The sequence below is a fragment of the Ctenopharyngodon idella genome, chromosome 11, assembly GCF_019924925.1.
Source record: "Ctenopharyngodon idella isolate HZGC_01 chromosome 11, HZGC01, whole genome shotgun sequence".
NCBI lineage: Eukaryota > Metazoa > Chordata > Actinopteri > Cypriniformes > Xenocyprididae > Ctenopharyngodon > Ctenopharyngodon idella.
The window spans coordinates 7,858,886-7,880,829 of NC_067230.1; the positions used below are offsets into that span (position 1 = coordinate 7,858,886).

The 21,944-nt window shown below is 35.8% G+C and overlaps 1 protein-coding gene across 5 annotated transcripts in view; it reads left to right on the forward strand.

Moving 5' to 3' along the window:
- Positions 1-21,944, forward strand: part of cdh4 (cadherin 4, type 1, R-cadherin (retinal)) — a 261,968-nt gene that overhangs the window by 163,860 nt on the left and 76,164 nt on the right. Inside the window, exons 1-3 of one of the 5 annotated variants that reach the window (XM_051911721.1) lie at positions 5,565-5,612; positions 8,130-8,356; positions 20,443-20,631. In XM_051911721.1, coding sequence (XP_051767681.1) covers positions 8,153-8,356; positions 20,443-20,631 — 393 coding nt within the window. In that variant the 5' untranslated portion in view covers positions 5,565-5,612; positions 8,130-8,152. Of the gene's footprint in view, positions 1-5,564; positions 5,638-8,129; positions 8,357-17,855; positions 18,108-20,442; positions 20,632-21,944 lie in introns of those variants that run through there. The other 4 variants (XM_051911723.1, XM_051911722.1, XM_051911720.1 and 1 more) reach the window with 4 other exon arrangements.

A 21,944-nucleotide genomic window follows, 5' to 3' on the forward strand; every position in this document is an offset into this window, starting at 1 on the left:
GGTATGTGCAGTTTTAAAGAGAGTTAGTTTTGTGAGTTATTTATTGTTGTGTTATAAAGTTGTTTCCATTAGTGAAGAAGGGTATGCAGTTAATAGAAGTCCGCTCTCTATATGCTCTACATAGAGCTTCATTGCCTTTGAATAGATACAGCAGCTGTTTCAGCTACGCGCCGGTGTTCTGACAATTTGTGCTACCCTGTCAGATTTTGCTACCTCCCATTGAAACAGTGGGTAGTAAAATCTGACAGCGAAAAATGCTACCTATCAGATTGTGCTTCCAGCGTGATATTAAGGTGGTTTATGGCTTTATTAACATCTACACCTACCCCAACCCTAAACCTACCCTTATAATAATGTAAGTACAGTAGTGGTAGCACAATATGATGTAGAACAATCGTTAGAACAAATATAAATCAATAGCGAAAAATGCTACTTATCAAATTGTGCTTTATTAATGTCTACACCTACCCCAACACTAAACCCACCCTTACAATAATGCAAATACAGTAATTTTGTGTTATTTATCATGACAAAAATGATGTAATATTGATGTGCGCACGTGCAGTAAGCCCGGGTAGGACAATCTGACGGGTAGGATGAAATGTCAAGACACCTGTTTGGCGGTTTTTGAAAAATACATATCGGTCTCGAAATTGAAACCGGTATACCATGTGAACCGGTATACCGCCCAGCACTACTTTAATATTTACATCTTGTTGGAGAATTTTTTTTTTTTTTTTTTCTTTCTAGTTTATCCAAAAGGAAGTAGGTACAGATCATTTCACAGACTGGTACTACAACAAAGTGGAATTGACTTGATGGATAGTTTACTTACTACTAGGTCCTGTTTATACTTGCCATTAAAGGCTACGTTCATACTGCAGGTAAATGTGGCCCAAATCTGTAATTTTTTTTTTTTTTTTTTTCCCCACATGTGAACATATCTGTTTTCCCCATGACAGTACAAACCACATGGAATCTGATCTTTTCAATTCTGATTTGTGCCACTTCCATATGTGGTACTAAATCTGATACAGGTCAGATGTTTTGTAATGCGACCGCAGTCTGAACAGTCGTATCAGAATTTATGAGATTTTTACATCACTCGAGATCAACATTCGTCACGATTCTGCACTCATGGGACTGGAGTCACTTCAAAGATTTTACATACCAAACGTTATAAAGACAGTTGCAAAAGGTAGTGAGGGAAGGACAGTGATGTGTCAGAACTCATAAGTATTACAGAGACAGCTCTATAATACACATCTGGAAGCAAAACATGAGGGTTCGTATCATAATAGTTTCCAAATTCTGCTCTCTTTATTTTTCATATTGCCTGCGCATAACATTGCTGGCTTTCGTGGCAGATTACACTATAAATAAACGCGTAATCGCTTACTTTAATGCCCTCCGTGTTTACTTCTGTATGACAGTACGCTGTGTGTGTTGCCAAGCCTGCGATTTTCCCGCAGAATTGGGTTACTTTTTCACTGTTGCCGCAAGTTGTTTTGCAACTCTGTGGGTTGAAACGACCACACTAACGCGATATTTAACCCCCGAAACGCGATTTTTACCAGGATACCCCACGGAACATGATTGGGCTAGTTTTGGACTAGTTTTGAGAAGCAGTTGAGTGGATTTTGTGGTAAAAAACAAAACAAAACCTGGCAACCCCGTTTGTATCGTTGTTTTACGCATACAGGTCAGTTTAGAATCCTGATGTGTTCACACTGGAAATCTGATATTTGCCACATTTAAAACAAAAATGTGAACAGCTATACAAAAAAAAAAAAAAAAAAATCAGATCTGAGCAAAAATCAGAATTGAGCATTAAGGCACGCAGTGTGAACGTAGCCAAAATGTGATCCGTATCTGAATGCTGTCAACATACACATTAAAAAAACCAGCATAAACATATGTGTGATCTAGTTATCATATCTGTATTATGTTAGCCGGTCGGTCAATATGCATGAGAGGATCAGTAAATGGAATGAGGCTGAGGCTAGTGGGTGGATTTCTGTACAAACCTGTTTGTCAATATGAAAACAAGAGAGAGACCAATACAGAGACAGTAAGAGGATTTTGGTTAGGCATTCTTGTGATTTGGTTTTGGTTAGGCATTTTGAGGCTGACCATTCTTGTGTTCCCATGCCAACATCCCATCCCATAACACAACAATATCATGTTGGCCAACTCTTGTGAATCCAATGTTTTTCTTATGCAAACACCCAAAGTTTAGCCTCTGCCCCTTGATCCACAGGTTTACACTGTAAGTCAGTTGTGAAGTGATAAAAAGCCTTCAATGACAATAATTAGCTCATTCCATTAAAGCAAATTAGCCTAATTTACAAAAACATTTACTGCCGTTGTTGCTTCACAGAAACATCCATCTCTCTTTTTTTATGAGTGTGTTTTTTTTTAATCTGTCCCTGCTAGCAGATGTTTTTGTTGATGCTTAGTAAGGAAGGGGAAAAAATAAATTAACAATTTTTCCATCAACAACAGGATGCAATTAGTATATTCAGGCCATTTGTGACATTTGCCAAATAGCAAAATCACTCTGATTCTTGATTTAAATTTTCTAGACATCTTCGGGAGAACTAACAGAGTAAAATGTTATGATTCTCCAAATATGATTCCCTTTGTTTTTCTGTTTTGAGCAGCGCGCTTTTCATGTGTCAGTGGTTTAGTGCTCATTCTGAAAACTGCATATGGGCCTCTTCCCCTCCCATTTGCAATTATTCACCAGACAAAACTCTGGAGCATCGAGCGAGCCATGGCGCAATTGGTGAAATGGATTCTACGCTTTATTAGCCTGTTGTTTTGGTGCATCTTCTGGCAGGAAACCATGTGGTAAATTGGATAGATGGCTTGATAAAAAGCTTGTCGTGCAAGATATTTCATGCCGGATTTTTTTTTCTTCTTCTTTAAACATTTTCGCCTAGCACTCTTAACAAGTGACTTGGTCCCGCAGTGATTTATGAAATCAATTTGTCTTGTTATCAGCAGGATTGTGGAAGAGAGATAAAATCAGTAGGAAGTGATTTTAGTTCCATCTTTCTTTCTTTTCGATCCTGAGGGATGAAAGAGATGAGAGAAGCAGCACTCAAATCTATTTGGAATGCTTTGACCCTCTGGTAGTCTGTGAAGACTATGGTTCTGAACAGTATGTAAGTAAGTGTCTTTAATGCATAGGGCAGACTGGGGCTAGTTGTCACAAGGGCTGTATCTCTGTGGCTGTAAAATTCTGCACTTTCTCTAGTGGTTTTATATGTTGGTTTCAAACACCTAGCTCTTAAACTGAAATTGTTTTTGAGAATTCTGTCCTAAATCAAATTTAGTGTATGCTATAGCTGTTGGGTCACACGTGTTTTGAATGTTACTTATAATTTTAAATGATTTTGAATATATGCAATATTAGTTGGACAAAACAACTGCTTTATTTATTTATTCTTTCTTTTTGTGCATAGTTTATTTTACAGTTTTTGTTTTATGTTTTTTATCATTGTTTTACTGTTTAAAGGGTTAGTTCACCCAAAAATGAAAATTCTGTCATTACTCACACTCATGCCGTTCCAGACCCGTAAGACCTTCGTTAATCTTCGGAACGCAAATTGAGATATTTTTGTTGAAATCCGATTCGGATCGCGTGTCAAACCGCCAAACTGCTGAAATCACGTGACTTTGGCGCTCCGAACTGCGGATTCGACACGCTGATTCATTACGCTCCGAATCTTCCTGAAGCAGTGTTTTGAAATCGGCCATCACTAAATAAGTCGTTATTTTGTTTTTTTTTTGGCGCACCAAAAATATTCTCGTCACTTTATTTTTACAGAATTTTCATTTTTGGGTGAACTAAGCCTTTAAGTATTGCTGAAATGCATATAATAGGCTACTTTATTCTTGTAGCTCAAACAGTAGTGCATTGCACTAACAACGCCAAGGTCATAGGTTCGATTCTCACTTAATAAAATACCATAAATGCAATGTAAGTCACTTATAGATAATAGCATCTGCCAAGTGCATAAATGTAAATGTGGTTGAATTGTGACAACTTACCCATATAGTGTGACAACATGCTCCATTATTGTCAATGTGTGTTCACTGAACTGTATCCTATTTTTTCCTGAGCATTAACAGTGGAAATGCTCAATAGCTTTTTATAAACAAGAATCTTTAATATATGTCTTTACCACTGATCTATATTGGTATTCCCTCACATTCTATTGAATTAATAGGAAATCATCTGATTTTAATGAGAAAACATTACCTAATGAGTCAGCGTTTTTATATCTGAAGTCTCCCTGTACATTCTTACAAAACATTTAAATGGTTATTTGTTTAAAGTCAGGACTTTCCCCTGCTTATTAAAAGTTACGTCCATCTTCATTACAGTAGCGAATACAAGTCGTATGTTTGATTTTGAAATTGGTGGGGACATCCACAGAAGCTGAGAATTCAGGAAATGAATATGAAAAAGTATTAAGGTTTTTAGTCTATACTGACCTTAATATGTTAATTAATGAATTCTGTAATGTTACAGGTAACAAATAAAAACAAGGAGGCCATTTAATGTCATTTGTGTCTACTGTTTTGTTCCTATGGTGGCCCAGTAGTGCACAACACAACAAAATTTAAAAAGCAAACATAAGTTCACAACACAACGGAATCAAGCCACAACACAATGGAAACAGGTCACAACAGAACGAAATCGAGCCACAATGCAACAGAATAAAGCCACAACACAACAAAATCGAGCCACAACACAACAGAAATGCTCCCGACCACTAGGGGGCTCTCAGAGCTCGCTAAAGTTAGTTTTCTTTGCCAATGTTCTATAGAGTCAGCAGTGATTTCATTACCACGATTAGTTTTAATAGTATGTAACCATTGTATATTGACATGAAATATTAATTCAAAATCACCTACGTGCACAATGGCTTCATTATTTTTTTTTTTTTTTTTTTTTTATACCTGTGAATGATTTGACGCTCTACCACAGCACATGATAAAGGGAACGTCTGCCAATTCCACCAAGTGGTTAAAACGTATAATTTGTATTCATTAAAATTACTTTTAACATTTAAAAACAGACATGTTCAAATTCCAAAGCTTGTAGTAGGTTTCTATTGGTAAGACTGACTTACTACAGGTGACATTTTGACCAATAGGAAACTACTACAAGATTTGGAACGTGAAAAAAAAACCTTTAAGTGAATTACAGTAAAAAAATAAATAAAATTATAAAAACAAATTGTGTACTGTACATAAAAGGCACAATTTTATTGGTTTTGGCACAATTTCACCTGTCAGTCTGGTCACAACTACAACCTTTGGAACAAAAAAAATAAAAAATGGTGAATTACAGTTATTTTTTCCTGAAAATAATTGTTTATTGTAAGTACATGAAGCGAGGGATTGACAAAATGTCATCTGTAGTAAGTCAGTCTTACCAACAGCAACTAACAAGCTTTGTTTTAACATTTAAAAACAGACATGTTCAAATTCCAAAGTCATTGTAATGAATACAAATTATTTGTTTTAACCACTTGGTGGAATTGGCAGACGTTCCCTTCATCATGCACCGTGGTAGCACGTCAAATCATTCACAGGTATAAATATGAAGGTATTGTACACGTAGGTGATTTTGAATTAATATTTCATGTTAATATACAATGTTTACATACTTAAAACTAATCATGGTATTGATATTTTTGTAAGAATGTCAACTCTATAGAACAGTGGCAAGGAAATCTAACTTTACCGGGCTCTGTGAGCCCCCTAGTTGTCGGGAGCATTTCTGTTGTGTTGTGGCTTGATTTCGTTGTATTGTGGCTCGATTTCCTTGTGTTGTGGCTTTATTTTGTTGTGTCGTGGCTTGTTTCCGTTGTGTTGTGACTTTATTTCGCTGTGTTGTGAACTTATGTTTGCTTTTTTTGTGTTGTGCACTACTGAGTCACCGTATGTTCCTTACTATCTGAAGAAGCCAAACATGTCTGCGTCTGTCATTAACAGAAATTAACTGTTGGCATATTTGTTTCACATCAGTATTGTCCAGTTTGTATACTGTTGAGTCTCACTTGTGCCATTGTTGTTCTGAGCCATGTTTTCAGTCTCCTAAGAGCACTGAAATTTCTTTCAGCCTCAGCTGTTGAGACTGGGATGACTAAAAGCCACCTGACAAGGGTTTCAACTTCAAACAGGCCTCTCACTTCAACAAGACCATGCCTTCAACAGATCAAGCAATGTTGTGTTTTCATGTTTTATGGGGACTTTCCATTGACATAATGATTTTTATACCGTACAAACTGTATATTCTATAACCCTACCCCTAAACAATATATACAAATAACGCTTAATTCATATGCAAACTGACATGCTTGTATAAAAAGCCATAGAATTTGAGCTTACCTGTTTATTTTTAATAGTTTCAAAGATCTCCAAGAGTCTGAAGTGGATGTTGGTCAACAAAAAGACATCAGGAAACTTATTCAGAGAAATGACACTGACTGCATATGGATTTATAGACATGACACTTTATTTCCAAGCATTTATACTGTCACTCCAAGCAAGATGATGCATGGTAAACCTTTTTAATATAATATAGTGCAGTTTAGTAATATGGAATTTTATGTATTGTAATATTTAATGTACATTCAAATAAATTTCTGCTAATAATCCCAGATATATGTTCATGCTTAATATTTAATATTTAAAATTCTTAATATCTCAACAATATCCTCATCATTAATGTTGCTTGCAGTTTCCATAGCGAATAGCACTAGCTGTTTTTTTTTTTTTCTTTTTTTCCGATCGAGTTCCCCAAAGTGGGCGGAACGCGTCATAAACCTACTGATAACAAGCCCCACCCATTAAAAGGGACAATATGATTGGTCAATTTTCCTGTCAACTGAAATCCGTCTTTCAGTGACTTGCTATGGCTTGGCTCATAGCAAGTCAATCACAGAGCTGAAAGCGTTATGTGGAAACATCCTGATATGGAGAAAACGGATGTCAACACAACACAATTTAAACTGAATAGGCAGATTTGAAGGGTTAATTTCCTCAAAAAGATTTAGATGTTTATTGTCAAATTATAAATTCCTAAAATAACATTAGAACTAGCTAAGTTTTTGCTTTTTAAACTATTATTTAAAAGTTTGTAAATATTATTTTCATAATAGGTTAGACGGCCCTAACAGTTCCCCACTGCGATAGTAAGATGGCCGCTCGAACACTTCCGGTGGCTTCACCGCCTGCTGACCTGAAAAATATTTACTGGAGTAAAAATAGTAGCCCTGGTCTCCCATATGCTTAGAGTATAGATGGTCTACTAAAGTTGAGAGGACTAAATTTCTGGTGTATGTGAAAGAGAGCTCTAATATTTAAACTGTGATTAATCTAGACGTGGCACATGGCTCTCTCTCTCTCTCTCTCGCTCTCTCTCGCTCTCTCTCTCTCTCTCGCTCTCTCTCTCTCTCTTTCTCTCGCTCACTCACTTTAAGTAGAGCTGAAGCTGTGGAACTTTCCCTCAGGTGTAACTGAATGGACCATCTGCTGTTGTTGACCGGAACCATTTCCAAACAACCAAAGCGAGAGAAAGCATATGACTCACTCATTCTGTTTGCTACCTTTTTACATTTTAAGAGAAACTGAATTTTAACATTTCAGCTGTCTGAGGAGTCTGTTACTAAGAGAAGCTCAATTTTTTTTTTCTATGTAAATTTTTTTTTGTATATGCATTAGACCTGTGTTCCTATTATATATTACCCAGTACATTGCTTATATTATTAGATTTAGCTATAACCCATCATTTATTACATATATAATTCATTTTATTTATTTATTGCTATTATATGTGGCTGAATGAAGTATTGAATCAATAATGCCCTGCTCACCTTAACTGTACAGTATGTTTTTATTGTATATAGCCATGATGTTTCATTTAATAAGCAGCCTAGCATAGTAGGGGAGATAGACGATGACAAATGTGTGGGCAAAAGCAATGAAACATGTTGGCTGAAAATAAGATCGCTTTGAACAGTTTTTGCGTCTGTCAGCAATGATAGTTTTATTGTTATTTTATGTTTTTCTTACCCTCTACCCTCTCTTTCTCTCTTTCCCTGCAGTGGCGTTCGAAACCTGTCAGCAAATGGAGGAGGTTTCTTTTGAGAGCAGTGACCCAAAGTTCAGCGTTCGGCCGGATGGCTCTCTTTACGCAAAGCAAGATGTGACGAATCTAACCGAACCGATTCAGTTCATGGTGACAGCCAGAGACAGCGCGGGCAAGTATATCTGGGAGACCACTGTTAAACTGGCCCCTGCCGGACACCCACTATCTCCTCCTATTAACCAGGCAAGGACAAATTATTTATATCAAATATTATTTCTGAATATCAATTGTCTGTGCCAGTTGTCTGTTTTCTGCAATTAATTTTGCCTGAACCACTTAACAGACTTTTGTCAAACTTTATACATTATAAATGGTATCTTTATATTTTATATTTATATATATTTATTATTTATATTATAAATTGTATTATTTATAAGGTACACTACCATTCAAAAGTTTGGAGTTGGCAAGATTTTTTAATGTTTATTAATGAAGTCTCTTATGCTCACCAAGGCTGCATTTTTTTAAATACTCTAAAAACATTAATATTGTAAAATATTATTACAATTTATTTTTTTTAGTTGAATATATATTAAAATGTAATGTATTCCTGTTATGTCAAAGCTGAATTTTATTTATTTATTTTTTTATATTTTTGTAGAAATGTGATTCATTTCAGAATTCTTTAATGAGTAGAAAATTCAAAAGAACAGCATTTATTTAAAATAGAATTTTTTAATATTATAAATGTCTTTACTGTCAATTTCGGTCAATTTAATGCATCCTCACTTAATTTTTACTTGTATACAATATTATTTATATATACTACCAATCAAAAGTTTGAGATAAGTAAAAATTCAGCTTTGCCATCACATGTATAAATTACATTTTAAAATATATTAAAATAGAAAACAGTTATTTTAAATTGTAATAATATTTTAGAATATTTCTGTTTTTACTGATTTTTTTTTTTTTTTATCTAAGAAATGCACGGTTAGCATAACAGAGACTTCTTTCAAAAAAAATTCTTAATTTTAGTTTTTTTTTTTTTTTTTTTTTCGGTTGTGAAAAGCCATGTGTGAGTCTAGCAGCTCAGTAATGGAGTGCATGGAATAATGTACATTGATTGAGTTCATGGTTTTAGGGGGGTTCGGAGGAGGTGGTGTGCCGTCTCAGTGTAATAATTTGCCTTTATAGCAAGAGCAAGAACGAGATTCAATAACAGAGCAAGATGTTATTACGTTTAAGCAATCATCAGAATTTGAAAACTAGTTACAGTTTTTAAATTGATTACATTTCGTTTCTCCCTCTCGTGCATGTATGCACAGACTCTGTTGTCATGTGTGGAGTGCTTTTACAGGGTTTGCACAAGCCCTTGGCAACATACCAAAAGTCATGATCTGATTATGAAAGTGAATGCTCAAATGTAATTTTTATACAAAAGATGAAAGGAGTAATAATTCATCCAAGTCGTTTTCGTCCAATATGCACACACACACTACTGCCACGATGTGTCCTGCTTGGCAAGTATCATTAAACTTTTAATACATGTGGCTGTCATGCTCATGTCCTGTGCTCTGGTGTAGAGCAGATGAGGTGTACCGGCTTTATATAGATGTCTTTCCCACTGGCATCGGACTGTTTCTGCATCCAAAGTGACCTAGAAATGCCAAGCAGAGAGGCGGGAATGCAGGTCCTCTAGGGATCCAGGAGTCTGGTCTGGTGAGCCCTATCCCCGTGTCCCTAACCCCGCACATGTCCTCTCCTTCTGCATGACCATTTAGAGAAATGTCTCCTTGCCGGTTACGGCAGGTTACTGAAGGACAAACGCACATGTGCTCGCACACATACACAGAGCAAGAAGATACATGGGTGTTCTGGGAGATGTGACTCTTTGCAACTCTCTGACCTAGTTGAAGACTATAAATAATTAATGAAAAAAATTATTAAGTCATTTAGCTCTCAGAATTTAAGACATTTTGCATCTATTTACGTGTCAGAATTTCTTATGTGTTGTCTCTAAGTCATGACAGATGTGATTTCCACAAACTAATTCTCCTTGAATCACTCACTAAAGTGCCAAAAAGCAGGGCATAGGAACAATCTGACAAAGTAAAGGGACATTATTACAAAGCTTATCAGTTTGGCTAATGAATATTAATTAGGTATCATAAGGTTTGCCCAGTACTCTTTAACTGATTTGCTGAAAGGCATGTAAGAGGGTGCTAGCCAAATTAGCCTGTGCCCAGTTCACTACAGTTTGTTTTTTACACCAAGCATAATAAAAAATAAAATTTTTTTACTTATTTTTAAATATTACTCTAAATAATTATATATAATATAATATAATAAATTATTTCTAAAAAAAAATAATAGTTATTATATAATAGTTAATTATAAATATTTATAAAACAGTTAGTTCCTGTCCTTGATTTTGATTGGTCACTAGCTTTGTTTTATTCATGATAAAACACGGCTATGACCGCTTCACCCAACGGTTCTGTGTCAGACAACACCCTTAGCAACCACTCTTAGTAACATAAACTGTTTTCAATTGATATTGTTCATTGAAGCTTACTGTATTATGTAGAAGAGTATGGTGAGAAAAAGATCGAGTGAGCGAGTTTATTACCTGCATTCAGATTTAGCATTTTCCTTCAGGTCAGTCCCATGTCAGTCCCAGTCCCCAAAAAATTGTTTAAATGTCCGATGTATTATCTTGTCCTTTTAACAGTTAAGGGGTTTTCCCGTGACTGACAGCGCTAGTCAAAGCATTTGTCAGTTGCGTCTTGTTCTGTGTTCACAACAATTCAGTCTTTTCAATGTAAAAGTCTTCGCTACTGACTGACACACTCATAAAGACAGTCTTTGCCGCCATCTAATGGCGTAATAATGTAACTTCTGTTGCTGTTCACGGTCAGGGACTATTTTTTCTGGCAGAAGGAAGGCTTTTAGTGAAAGTTTACTTCATGAAGTTGCACTGATATATATTTTTGGCTTTAATATTTTTATTGTGTGGTAACTGCTTTATAAAAGCAATAAGGTACTCGAGGCTAGTGCTGTATCATGAATAAGTCACAGCTGAAGAGGTTGCAGGGGTTGATATTGCTTACAAATACCATAATAATAATAATAATAATAATACCATAATAATTATTAAATTACAATTATTATTATTGTTGTTATTATCATTATTATTATTAGTAGTAGTAGTAGTAGTAGTAGTATTGTTGTTGTTGTATATACAGTATGTATATTTTATTATTTATATTTAATTTTATTATTTATATCTTAATAATAATATTAATAATTGTTGTTGTTGTTGTAATTAAATATATTAAAAATTCAAAATGATAATTATCATGTTTAATTATTAATGTAATTCATTATTTCCAATAACAATAATTTTAGATAATTATAATTATTATTATTTTATTTTATATCACACCATGATAATGCTTTTTTATAGATTAGCTGGCAGTGCTATGTAATTTCCATGGTATTTGATTATGATAATTATAGCATATAATAAAAGTACCATGATATTACCATCTCATACAATCATATTATCTTTTCAGTAAGGGGTTATGGGCATGTTACATTACATTATTTGTGCTGACAGAAAGTTTGATCTCCCATAAGACAGTATACATTTAGTTTTTACTTTTCCATGCATGTATTTAATTTATTTTGGCCTCTTGACTTGAAATAGATATATTTAGAGGTAGAGCTTAGAGAAATTAGCATAGAAATAAGTGCTTAAGATCAGCACCATCTTAAAAGAACACACATTACATATAAATGCACACACACCCACCGCCATGACTCGTTTGCATTAAAAGTAATTAGGATGTCTCAATTACTTAGTAAGTAAATCTTTTGTTACTGTTGATGATTGTTGATGATTTGAAAGACACTGATATGGACGCTAGATTTCATCAAGTGTGTATCAACAAAGATAGCCCTCAGTGCGATTCTTTGTGCCTCTGCTGAGCATAAATTGTTGCATGTAGTTGATTATCAACTTGCATAGCATTTGCCCAGATTGCATGACTTTTATTGGTTTGATCCACATGCAGCTTTCATTCTAGTCTATTCTGTTGTATCTCCTTCTGAGCTGACAAGTTCCAGCGAGTGCTTTAGAGTTCAGCACAACAGTGCCGTAGCTTTGTCCCACAACATGTTTTATTAAGTAAAGTTTCTATGCTTTTGGATGGTTCAGGTCTAAAAATACCCAGCACTGTTCTTTGGCTGGCATTTAGCTAGATATGAACCTCATCTGCCCGAAGCTGGAGTTTGGAATTTATGTGTGCTAGGAATTATGTTCAGCAGACAGTAGTTTTCCTCTAAACTATATAAATTCATATGAACAACCAGTCAGAAACTAAACTGATTTTAAGTCTTACAAGCTTTAAGTACAACATAACACAGTAAGTTAAACTGTATGTGTTTGCTACTACACTAAATGCAGTGTATGAGTCATTTCATATAAAAACAAAAGAGTAATTTGTGCAGGAATCTGGCAGTAGTCAACATTTGAAGTGGATCAAAACCTTTCATCAAAGTTGTCCTAAAACCTTCTTTTTAGGACAGCTTAGTTCTTAGGACAACTTTGAACTTTTTTGATCCACTTCAAATGTTGACTACTGTATTTTTGATTCACTAAACCCACTGGCTAAAAAGAGTCATCAGATTACACTGATAGCACTGTATGTTTTTGTTTCACTGAAAAAACAGGCTCATGAGATTCTTTTTTTTTTTTTTTTTTAGGTATCGGCTGGATTTTGTATTCACTAGAAAAGAACTGACTATTCAAGAATTGGAGTTCACAGGCCACAATTTGTGTTTTTGATTCACTACAAAGAACTAGCTCATAAGTTCAGGAATTGGAGTTCACTGATCATGTTGTATGTTTTTTAATTCAGCCCGATCTCATGGCAATTCGTACATATTTTACGAGGTGGCTAATTGGTATGAATTCATACGACCTCACTCGTTCGAATTCGTAAGTTTTTTGCTAAATCGTACGCATTTTAGTCACCAAATTCATATGAATTTGTACGAATGACCTACCTCTAACCCATCCCCTAAACCTACCCATCACTGGGGTTAAGACAAATTGTATGAATTCGTACGAGTGCGGTTGTGCAAATTCGTACAAATTATGAATTGGTCATGAGATAGCGTTGCTTTAATTAAAAAACAAAAAAAAACAAATGCTTCATAAGACTTCACACATCTACAATGTTTATGGTCCACTGAAAAGAACAGTCTCATAAATTTAACTTGTTTAGGAATTGGAGTTCTGTGGTCACAATGTATGTTTTTGATTCACAAAAAAAAAAAAAAAAAAAAAAACCCTACCCATAAGACTCGTGTTCAGAAATTGGAGTTGATTGTTTTGTATGCTTTTAATTCACTGAACAGGCTCCTAAGATTCATTTGTTTGGGAATAAGTTTACACTGGTCGCACTGGATTTTGTGTTCACTAAAAACAACTGATTAATTAGTACTAACTTACTAACTATTTGGTAACTGTTTTAAGAGATACAAAAAATGTATCTCTTAAAATTTATCTTTGATCACCAAAGTGACATATTTAAACATTTTTTCCTGTGAAAAAAAAAAAAAATTATTCATGCCTTAAAATAGTCTGAATGTAACCCTACACCCTTGCTTCATTTAATATGAATATGCTAATTAGATACTTCCGCTCACTCGCACGAGCTCAGAATATCCACTCGGTCAACTTACTGAGGTAAACGCTGCACAATGGTATTGTTTTTTACAACTTCAGACACATGGTGGTAATTAATATTTACATCATACACCTGCTATATTGCTAGATCTACTTGATTTTTCCAGGTAGATTTAAAATATATTGGTATATTTTCTCTTGAGGCTCCCCTTTTTCAGAGCGGTCATGGTTAATGATATGCTAAAGCCCGCCGGCACGTTGACATGATTGGTTACAAGGTAGTTTGTGATGTCAGAAACACCAGCGATTTCAAACCGCATTTTTTGAAACCGTCTTTAGATCACTGCAGTTTTAAACAGGAAATACTCAGCAATGGTGTTGACTTATGAATTTGTATATGGTTTGTCTTAAAGCATATTAAAAACACCACATAGACATATAAACAACATTAAAAACTTAATTTTCACCACAGGGGGACTTGGAACTGGAAAACTACATAAAAATTAGAAATGTCGCCTTGGCAACTAACTGAAATAAAATAAGTTAAAGTACATAAATTACTAAAAATAAAACTGAAATAAAATAAATTAAAGCTAAATAGAAATATTTAAAAAATAAAATTAACAAAAGCACATAAAATTACTAAATATAAATTAAAATTAAAACTGAAAATGTAAAAATAAAAACATTGAAAATATTACTAAAAATTATAATATAACATAAATAATTTTAAAATAACGCTGACTCATTTGACACGATTAGTGGAGCGCTTTTGCAGTACTAATTATAATCCCACTATTTGTTCTCATCTTTTTAATAATGGAACTTCAGTGAAAATCCAGGTACATTTCCGGTTTCTCTCAACGGGGAGGTCTTGTGCGAAGAATGATTACGAAAGTAGCAAATGAGTGGCGTGTGGCATACTGGTGTGTAATGGAAAACTCCAGACAGGGTTGCAAGCAGTGCAATGCGGCCCTATAGAACAATAACCTCCAGATGTCTGCTGCAGAGCTGCAGGCTGACTGATGCCCAAACGGGTTTCTTCTCAGCAGGGAGGGATGGGGAGCCAGCTGGCAGGGCTGGTTCTTCTGGAGCTACGGGAGCTCAGGGCAATCCAGGCAGCCATTTCACACACGCTGACTCCCAAATGTGCCCACACACACACACACACATGCATGCACGTATACGTAGCAGCACATTCCCTACATCTGCCGTGTGCCGTCCCACAACACAACATGCTTGTTCTAGTTTATTCTTTCCTCACTGTCTGTTGTAATGGGTGCAGTGCTTGTTGCCCTACCAGAGGAATAAGCCTTTTCATTAGGCATGCTGTTGTAAGTCTGTGCCTTTCATTGGCGCCGCCATGCTATGGTGCATCAAACCAGCCTGGATCTTCCCGTGCTGTTGGCTACACATTCGGAGGAATGCTTCTGTGGTGCCAGTGAGAGCTGATTGATAAATCAAGGTCTTTATCACAGCTCCCAATGTCCTGTTTGTCAGCAGGCAAAAAAAAGATAGAGATAGAGTGAGAGACAGATCGAGAAGATGAATACCCTGCGTTAATGAACAGATCTGTGAGGCGGGAGATAAGGCTTTTGTCTATGTTCGAACACATTCGGCTGGTCACCGTGTCTCTGAATGCATCCTCCCGAAGGTCACGTTGCTGACTGGACATGTGCCGTCTAGGGCCCTATGAAATTCGCATTCTGTTTTAATGGTTTAATTAAATTTTAAAGCATGTTTAATTCAATTAAATTCACATTTATTTGTATAGCGCTTTTCACAATACATATCTTTTCAAAGCAGCTTTACAGAAAATTCCTGTGTCTACATTTCGATCTATCAAAGGCGACTGTGTCCAAGTAATGTATTTCAGCAATGTACATATACAAATCTCACAGTTAGCTAACAATGTGTCCCTGTGTGTGTAACAAGCAGAGTGTACGCGCGTTATGCACCCGCCTATAGGCGCATATTACTAATGCGCCCTTTAAATAATAAAAAAAAATACTGCGCCATTGACTTTATACCAGGTTTTTCTTGGTCAATGGTGCAGTCGTTTTCAGTTGCCTCAAAATAGCAACACGCCAACAATGCACCTGAACACACCTCGTTTTCAGACCAGCACGCCCATGGGCAAACAGATGGCCAAGAGTGCATTTGCTATTTAAACAACATGGGCGCTGGACATGAAAATGATAACCGCGTCAGGTTGAAACTAGCAAAAAAACACTTGCGTCGCACCTGGTATTGCGCTGGGTATATGATAGGGCCCGAAATGTTTTATGTTTTCAGGAGTTCTCTGTTGCCTGTATTTTTTTTTATCTGGATTTATAATTTAATAAAAACATTTTTAAATCAAAAACAGTGGTAATCAAATGAAGGTATAACAAATCTTTTAAAATGCAATTAAATGAAAATGTAACAATTCCTTTTATTTTTTGGCAAAGAAAGTATATCAACACGGCTGTGATTCGGATTATGATGGTAATTATCAGTTTGAACGTCCGCAGAGGAACACGACATCTTTGTCTTTGTCAGTTCTGACACCGCTAAAACAAATTCCTTGTTCTGACTCACTCATAAAGAGAGTCTTTGCTGCCCTCTAATGGCGTAATAATGTAACTTTCACTGATACTGTTGAAGGACCCTTTCTCAATACTAAATAAGTCATATTATTTATATAAAATAATATTTATTAAACAATATTTAAATGAACAACAATAGCCATTATAAAAGACATAAACACAAGCAAACAATTCAGTTTCAATAGCGCTCCAGTACCGGATTTAAGTTAAATATAACCTAAATATAAAGTTATGAAATTTAATTTTCCCCTTAACCCAAATCGTTTTGCTCTGGAACAAGTAATAGATTTATAAGACCAAGGATTGCCCGTTTAATATACCCCAAATAAATTATATTTTTTAACCACTATCTACATAAGAACCAGCGGCAAATACCCAAATGACTGGCCGAGATGAAGCTGTTCTCTGCAGGTACATGAGCACTGAACGGCCGCTGATGGCCTGGAGCTTGCATCTGCGAAAGCGTCAAAACAAAAAGTAAAATAGGCGCTATGTTTATATATGAGTCATATATTTGAGGTCTAAATAACTACATTCTCACCTAAAAAACTCTTTAAACTACATTTCGTTACATAATACCAGTAGTATTTATAAAAAATATGGTGGATTTGTTCAACCGCTATGACATTCGCCACAAGCGGAGTGATATAAACAGTGAAACGGTACCAGTGCTGATACCGGGAGAATATTGCACGCCTCTCAACCAATCAGATTCGAGAACCAGAAAGAAAAAAAACTGTTGTATAAAATGAAATACAGAAGAAAAATTGTGTGATATTCCTTTAAGTTTTACAAATGTTGTTATTATTCTTATTATATACTGTATTATAACCGAATTCCATGATTCTATCCGCGTTTTCAGCATCACCCATTGCATCCCTAGGCGTCGGCACGTGCTGAATGCTGAACTGGCGATGAGGATGCAGGAGTTTTGAATGCCTTTTTATGATTTGCCTTTTGTCTGGGAGGATTATTTAGCCTTCACTGCTCAACTTGATTTCCCCTCGATCTTTTTTTTCATTCTCCAACCTCTTCTTTCTCTATTTCACCCTCTTATGCACAGTAATTCCACCTGCCGCCTCCCGAAAGGTCTCGTTGCAGCTTCTTTCTCGTGCTGCAGCAGGTACCTGTGAGCTTCGTGGATGAGCAGAGCTGAGGCGGAAGTGATTTTATCAGTGCCTCACAGCTGCCCTCCTCACTCGTTCACGGCTCCCTCCCTGCCACGACACAATCCCTCCATTTTCCGAGCCCCTGCAGCCAGAGCCATCAAGCTGTGAAAAATTAAAACAAAAGAGGGAAAAAATACAATATGTTTGCTCAGATTTGCCTCACATCTGTTCGAGCTCTTCTGCCGACAAACCGTGTTTGTGAGACATTGATAGGCTGACCTGCCTACGCATGCTTGAGTTGGCAGCCCCCGCCGGGGGACGCGAGACAGACCGAGACAGAGAGAGAGAGAGAGAGAGAGAAGACTGGGATTTTGCGAAAGTGCCTCTGCTCGAAAATGCAGTGCCACAGACGTCGAGGTGTCAGGGGAAGAAACAGCAACACAGGATTGTACGAAAAGCTGACAATTCAGAGATGAGCGCTAAAGACATTAAATGAACCGCAGGACAGTCTCCTTCCCCACACACAGTCAGCTGCTGTGAAAAACGGTGGCTGTTTGATTGGTTGCTTCAGCCCTTTCCTTGGCCTTTGGATGAATCAAGTAAGGGTCAGCGGCAGCTCTAGTTTTTCTTGTCTAAATTATTGATGTGGTATTTCATCAATCTTTTTCATTGGGCACCCATGAGGAAATGTCATGGTATGCGTCACTGTGGTATTGCTGTGTTATAAGGGCTGGTTTACAGAGGCCTTGACGTGATTTGTCATTTTGATTGGTCGTTTTAGCAGAAACCCCACAGCTATGTTTACGATCCTGACTCGGGGCTCAGGTGTGCACATACCGTTCCACGACTGTTTCGTACCATTACCTCACAAATAATAAGTGATTAGTAGTAATTGGACAGGTATGTACTCCTATTAAAGGTGTGTTTGTCTTTTCAAACCTTCTGTTGTACAGTCTTTACAACTCTGGAAACTTATAAGAGTTCTCAGTTGTGATTGAACATTTTCTCAGTATGTTTCCCCTTCCTTTCAAACAGTGCTGATATTTTGCCATGCCATTTCATTAGTCAGTTTTACTTGGACTAAAATTTGACTTTTAGTTGACAAGAAGGTTTAATTTAGAATACTAAGTATTCAAATATTTATATTTAAGAAGATTAATAAACCCACCCAAACCAGCGTTGTTATTGTAAATTAAAACTATTTTTAAAAAAAGGTGTTCGTTAATTAAAATAAAGATAAAATAAAGCAAAATATAAATATTAGAAATGTTTAATGTTTAAGTTTAAATTGGAGTACAAAAATTACTAAAACTAAAGCTTTGCAAAAGCTAAAGAGAAATATTAAAAAACAAAATTGTCAAGAACATAAAACAATAAAACTAAAATTAAACTAAAATGAAAACCAATTCTAAATAATACTAATAATATATATTAAAGGGGTGGTTGATTATGATTTCACTTTTTTAACTTTAATTAGCGTGTAATGTTGCTGTTTGCGCATGAATAACATCTGCAAAGTTATGGCGCTTAAAGATCAATGCAAAGGGAGATATTTTCTGTTTAAGGACTACAACAAATGGCTGGTAGGGACTACAACGAGCTTCTTCCCGGGTTGGTGACATCACTAACCCTAAAATCTACATAAACCCTGCCCTCGAGAACACGCAACAAAGGGGTGAGGCCGTGTTATTGCAATACAGTATGTAACACAAATGCAATAGCATGTCAAAAAAGCAAGATGACAACACAAGTTATAAGCGTAATTACCTGTAACTATACCTGTTCTATCTTCATGCAGCATATATTCTCTGGCTCTGTAGGCTTCTTACAACAGTTCCCACATGAGCGATTTATTGATTATCATGACAGAATATGCTAATCAATGACTTTAAGATAGTTAACTCCACATCAGCTACATAAATCTATCCACTAACTGTTCAGAAATGTCCTGTTGCATTCTACATGTTGTCACTTCTTCTTGAGTCTCTCCATCATTGTCCGACTTCGGTTTGAACATAAAAGGCTGAACAGTTTCTGACATTTTCAGTGAGTCTGCGTGAGGTAATTTGCACTGCTAACACAAGCTCTTGAAACTCCGCCCTCTACTTGAGAGCAGCAGCTCATTTGCGTTTAAAGGGACACACAAACAAACGGAGCATTTTTGCTCACCCTCAAAAAGTGACAAATTTAACACGCTATAAAAAATTATCTGTGGGGTATTTTGAGCTAAAACTTCACATACACACTCTAGGGACATCAGAGACCTTGTAAACATTGCATTATATGACCCCTTTAAAATAATGCTGACCCAAACACATTGTATATCAGATTATATCTGATATATAATCAGGTATATCACATATATACAAATAAACATCTGAAATAATAATAATAATAATAATAATAATGAAGCTTCATTAAAATATCCATCAGTAATTTTGTTGGAGATATTAAAGATTGTATTGACAAATTGATCAATTGAGTTCAAGTAGAAGTTTCTGACATTTGATTGTAGATCAGTTCTTGCATTTTTTTTGTTTGTTTGTTTGTTTTGTTATTGTTATGATTCTAATAAGAATCATCTGAGAATCATTCCAAATCTGTAGGACTTTATTCACCAAAGATATTTTGATTTTTGATTTTTTTTTTTTTTTTGGTCTGTTTCATACAATAAAAATCAATGAGTTTCAGTGTTGTTTTGAACCTCACAGATTTTCATAGTTCATAGTACTGACAAAAACAATTCAAACATTTTCTTCAGAATATCTTCTTTTGTCTCCATGTCTCCATCTCTTTGCTGTGCAAGAAAACCGTTGAATCATCATGATCTTATTCATAGCATCAGCTTCTTTGAAGTTTCTTTTTAATGTACCTTCTATGTGTGTGAATTTGAAGATCTGCTTCATATGAAGTGTACGTATCTGTTCTCCACAGATTGCTGGGGATGGTATTTATGGCGGATCCCCCCACAACCACTATCAAAATCCCAGGCTCATTACGTTTCCACGACAACACCAGCGAGGCTCGTCCAATGGGCTGCGGCGACAGAAGCGAGACTGGGTCATTCCACCAATCAACGTGCCTGAAAACTCCAGAGGACCCTTCCCTCAAGTTCTTGTCAGGGTCGGTAACAGTTACAGCTCAAAGCTTACTTGTTATAAACAGCATGGAAGATTAGTCGGGTTTATTTTGATTAAACACACAAGACCCTAACGTCTTTGGTAACGGCTTTGATATCTCCATAGCTTTTCTTACGATCATATGGAATATTTTGACAGATGCTGTTCAGTTATTAGTAAAACAGATATGATACTCAGCCATGAATGAAAAGACTCAAGATCTTGGCAAGCTGTGTCTTTCAGAACAGACAGTGCCACAACTCAAGTTTCACTGTGTCCCTTTGAGACATAAAAGAACAAGCCTCTCTCAAGTCTCCTCACAGAAGCTTTTACTCAGGCTTTGCTCTTCTGAAACACAGAGCTTTCCTCGCCACATCTCTTGAACCGCAGAGAAACCTAAGAGGTTAAAAAGCAGTATCACAGGTGAACATTTTCAAGAGGCTTCTTTCAGACAGCTCTTCTGCGTCTGCTGCTGAGAGCCCTTCTAAGGTAAGAAGAGGACTTGTGCACCCTCTCTGAGTCAAGGGTTGATGAGGAAAGGGCTCGGAGGTAGATTGGCACAGGGTATCAATATCTCTCATCCATCTAATGCTTCTACAAAGCCTCTCCTTAAGTTTCTCCAGCATGAGATGAGAAATGAGATTTGCGGGATCTTTTGTATCATATCTATAGGGTTCACTGCAAGGTTACATGTGGCTGTGTAAGGCATAATGTACGACCCCGAGTTTGGCGGCACTCAGAATTGAACGAATAACTTCTTTTAAATTCCAATTCAGTTTCTAAATTTGAAATGAATTTGAATGAAAAATAAAAAGAAATTCATATAGAGTAGCTGTAATTTCTAGCTTAGAATATCAAAGTTTAAGACAAACTATATGAAATTGTTGGAAAAACATGGAAATTTTTTTTTTTTTTTAAGTTTGAAGGTTATAAACCTAGATAGATAGATAGATAGATAGATAGATGTTAGTATGAAAAAAAGAGATTATTTTGTACCAAAATAATTATGAAAAGACTATATATGGCTTCTTTTCAGCTCTCTTTTCAGTTCTTTACATAGAGAATTCTGAATTTCGATTTTTATATTCTGTGTCCAATATCTTTTATGCATTTCTGAACAGTTTCCATAATGTAGAAGAAGTCTTGTAGTACCAAGGACATGATGTAACACTAAACTTCTGTTTTCTGACTTTGAATTACACCCATACATTATATGTTGTTTTAAAATGTTGAAACCCAATCCATGAAATTCAAAAGATAGTAATATATGAAAAGTTTTAATGCACAATTGTGTAAAATTGAATATCTACAAAGCTA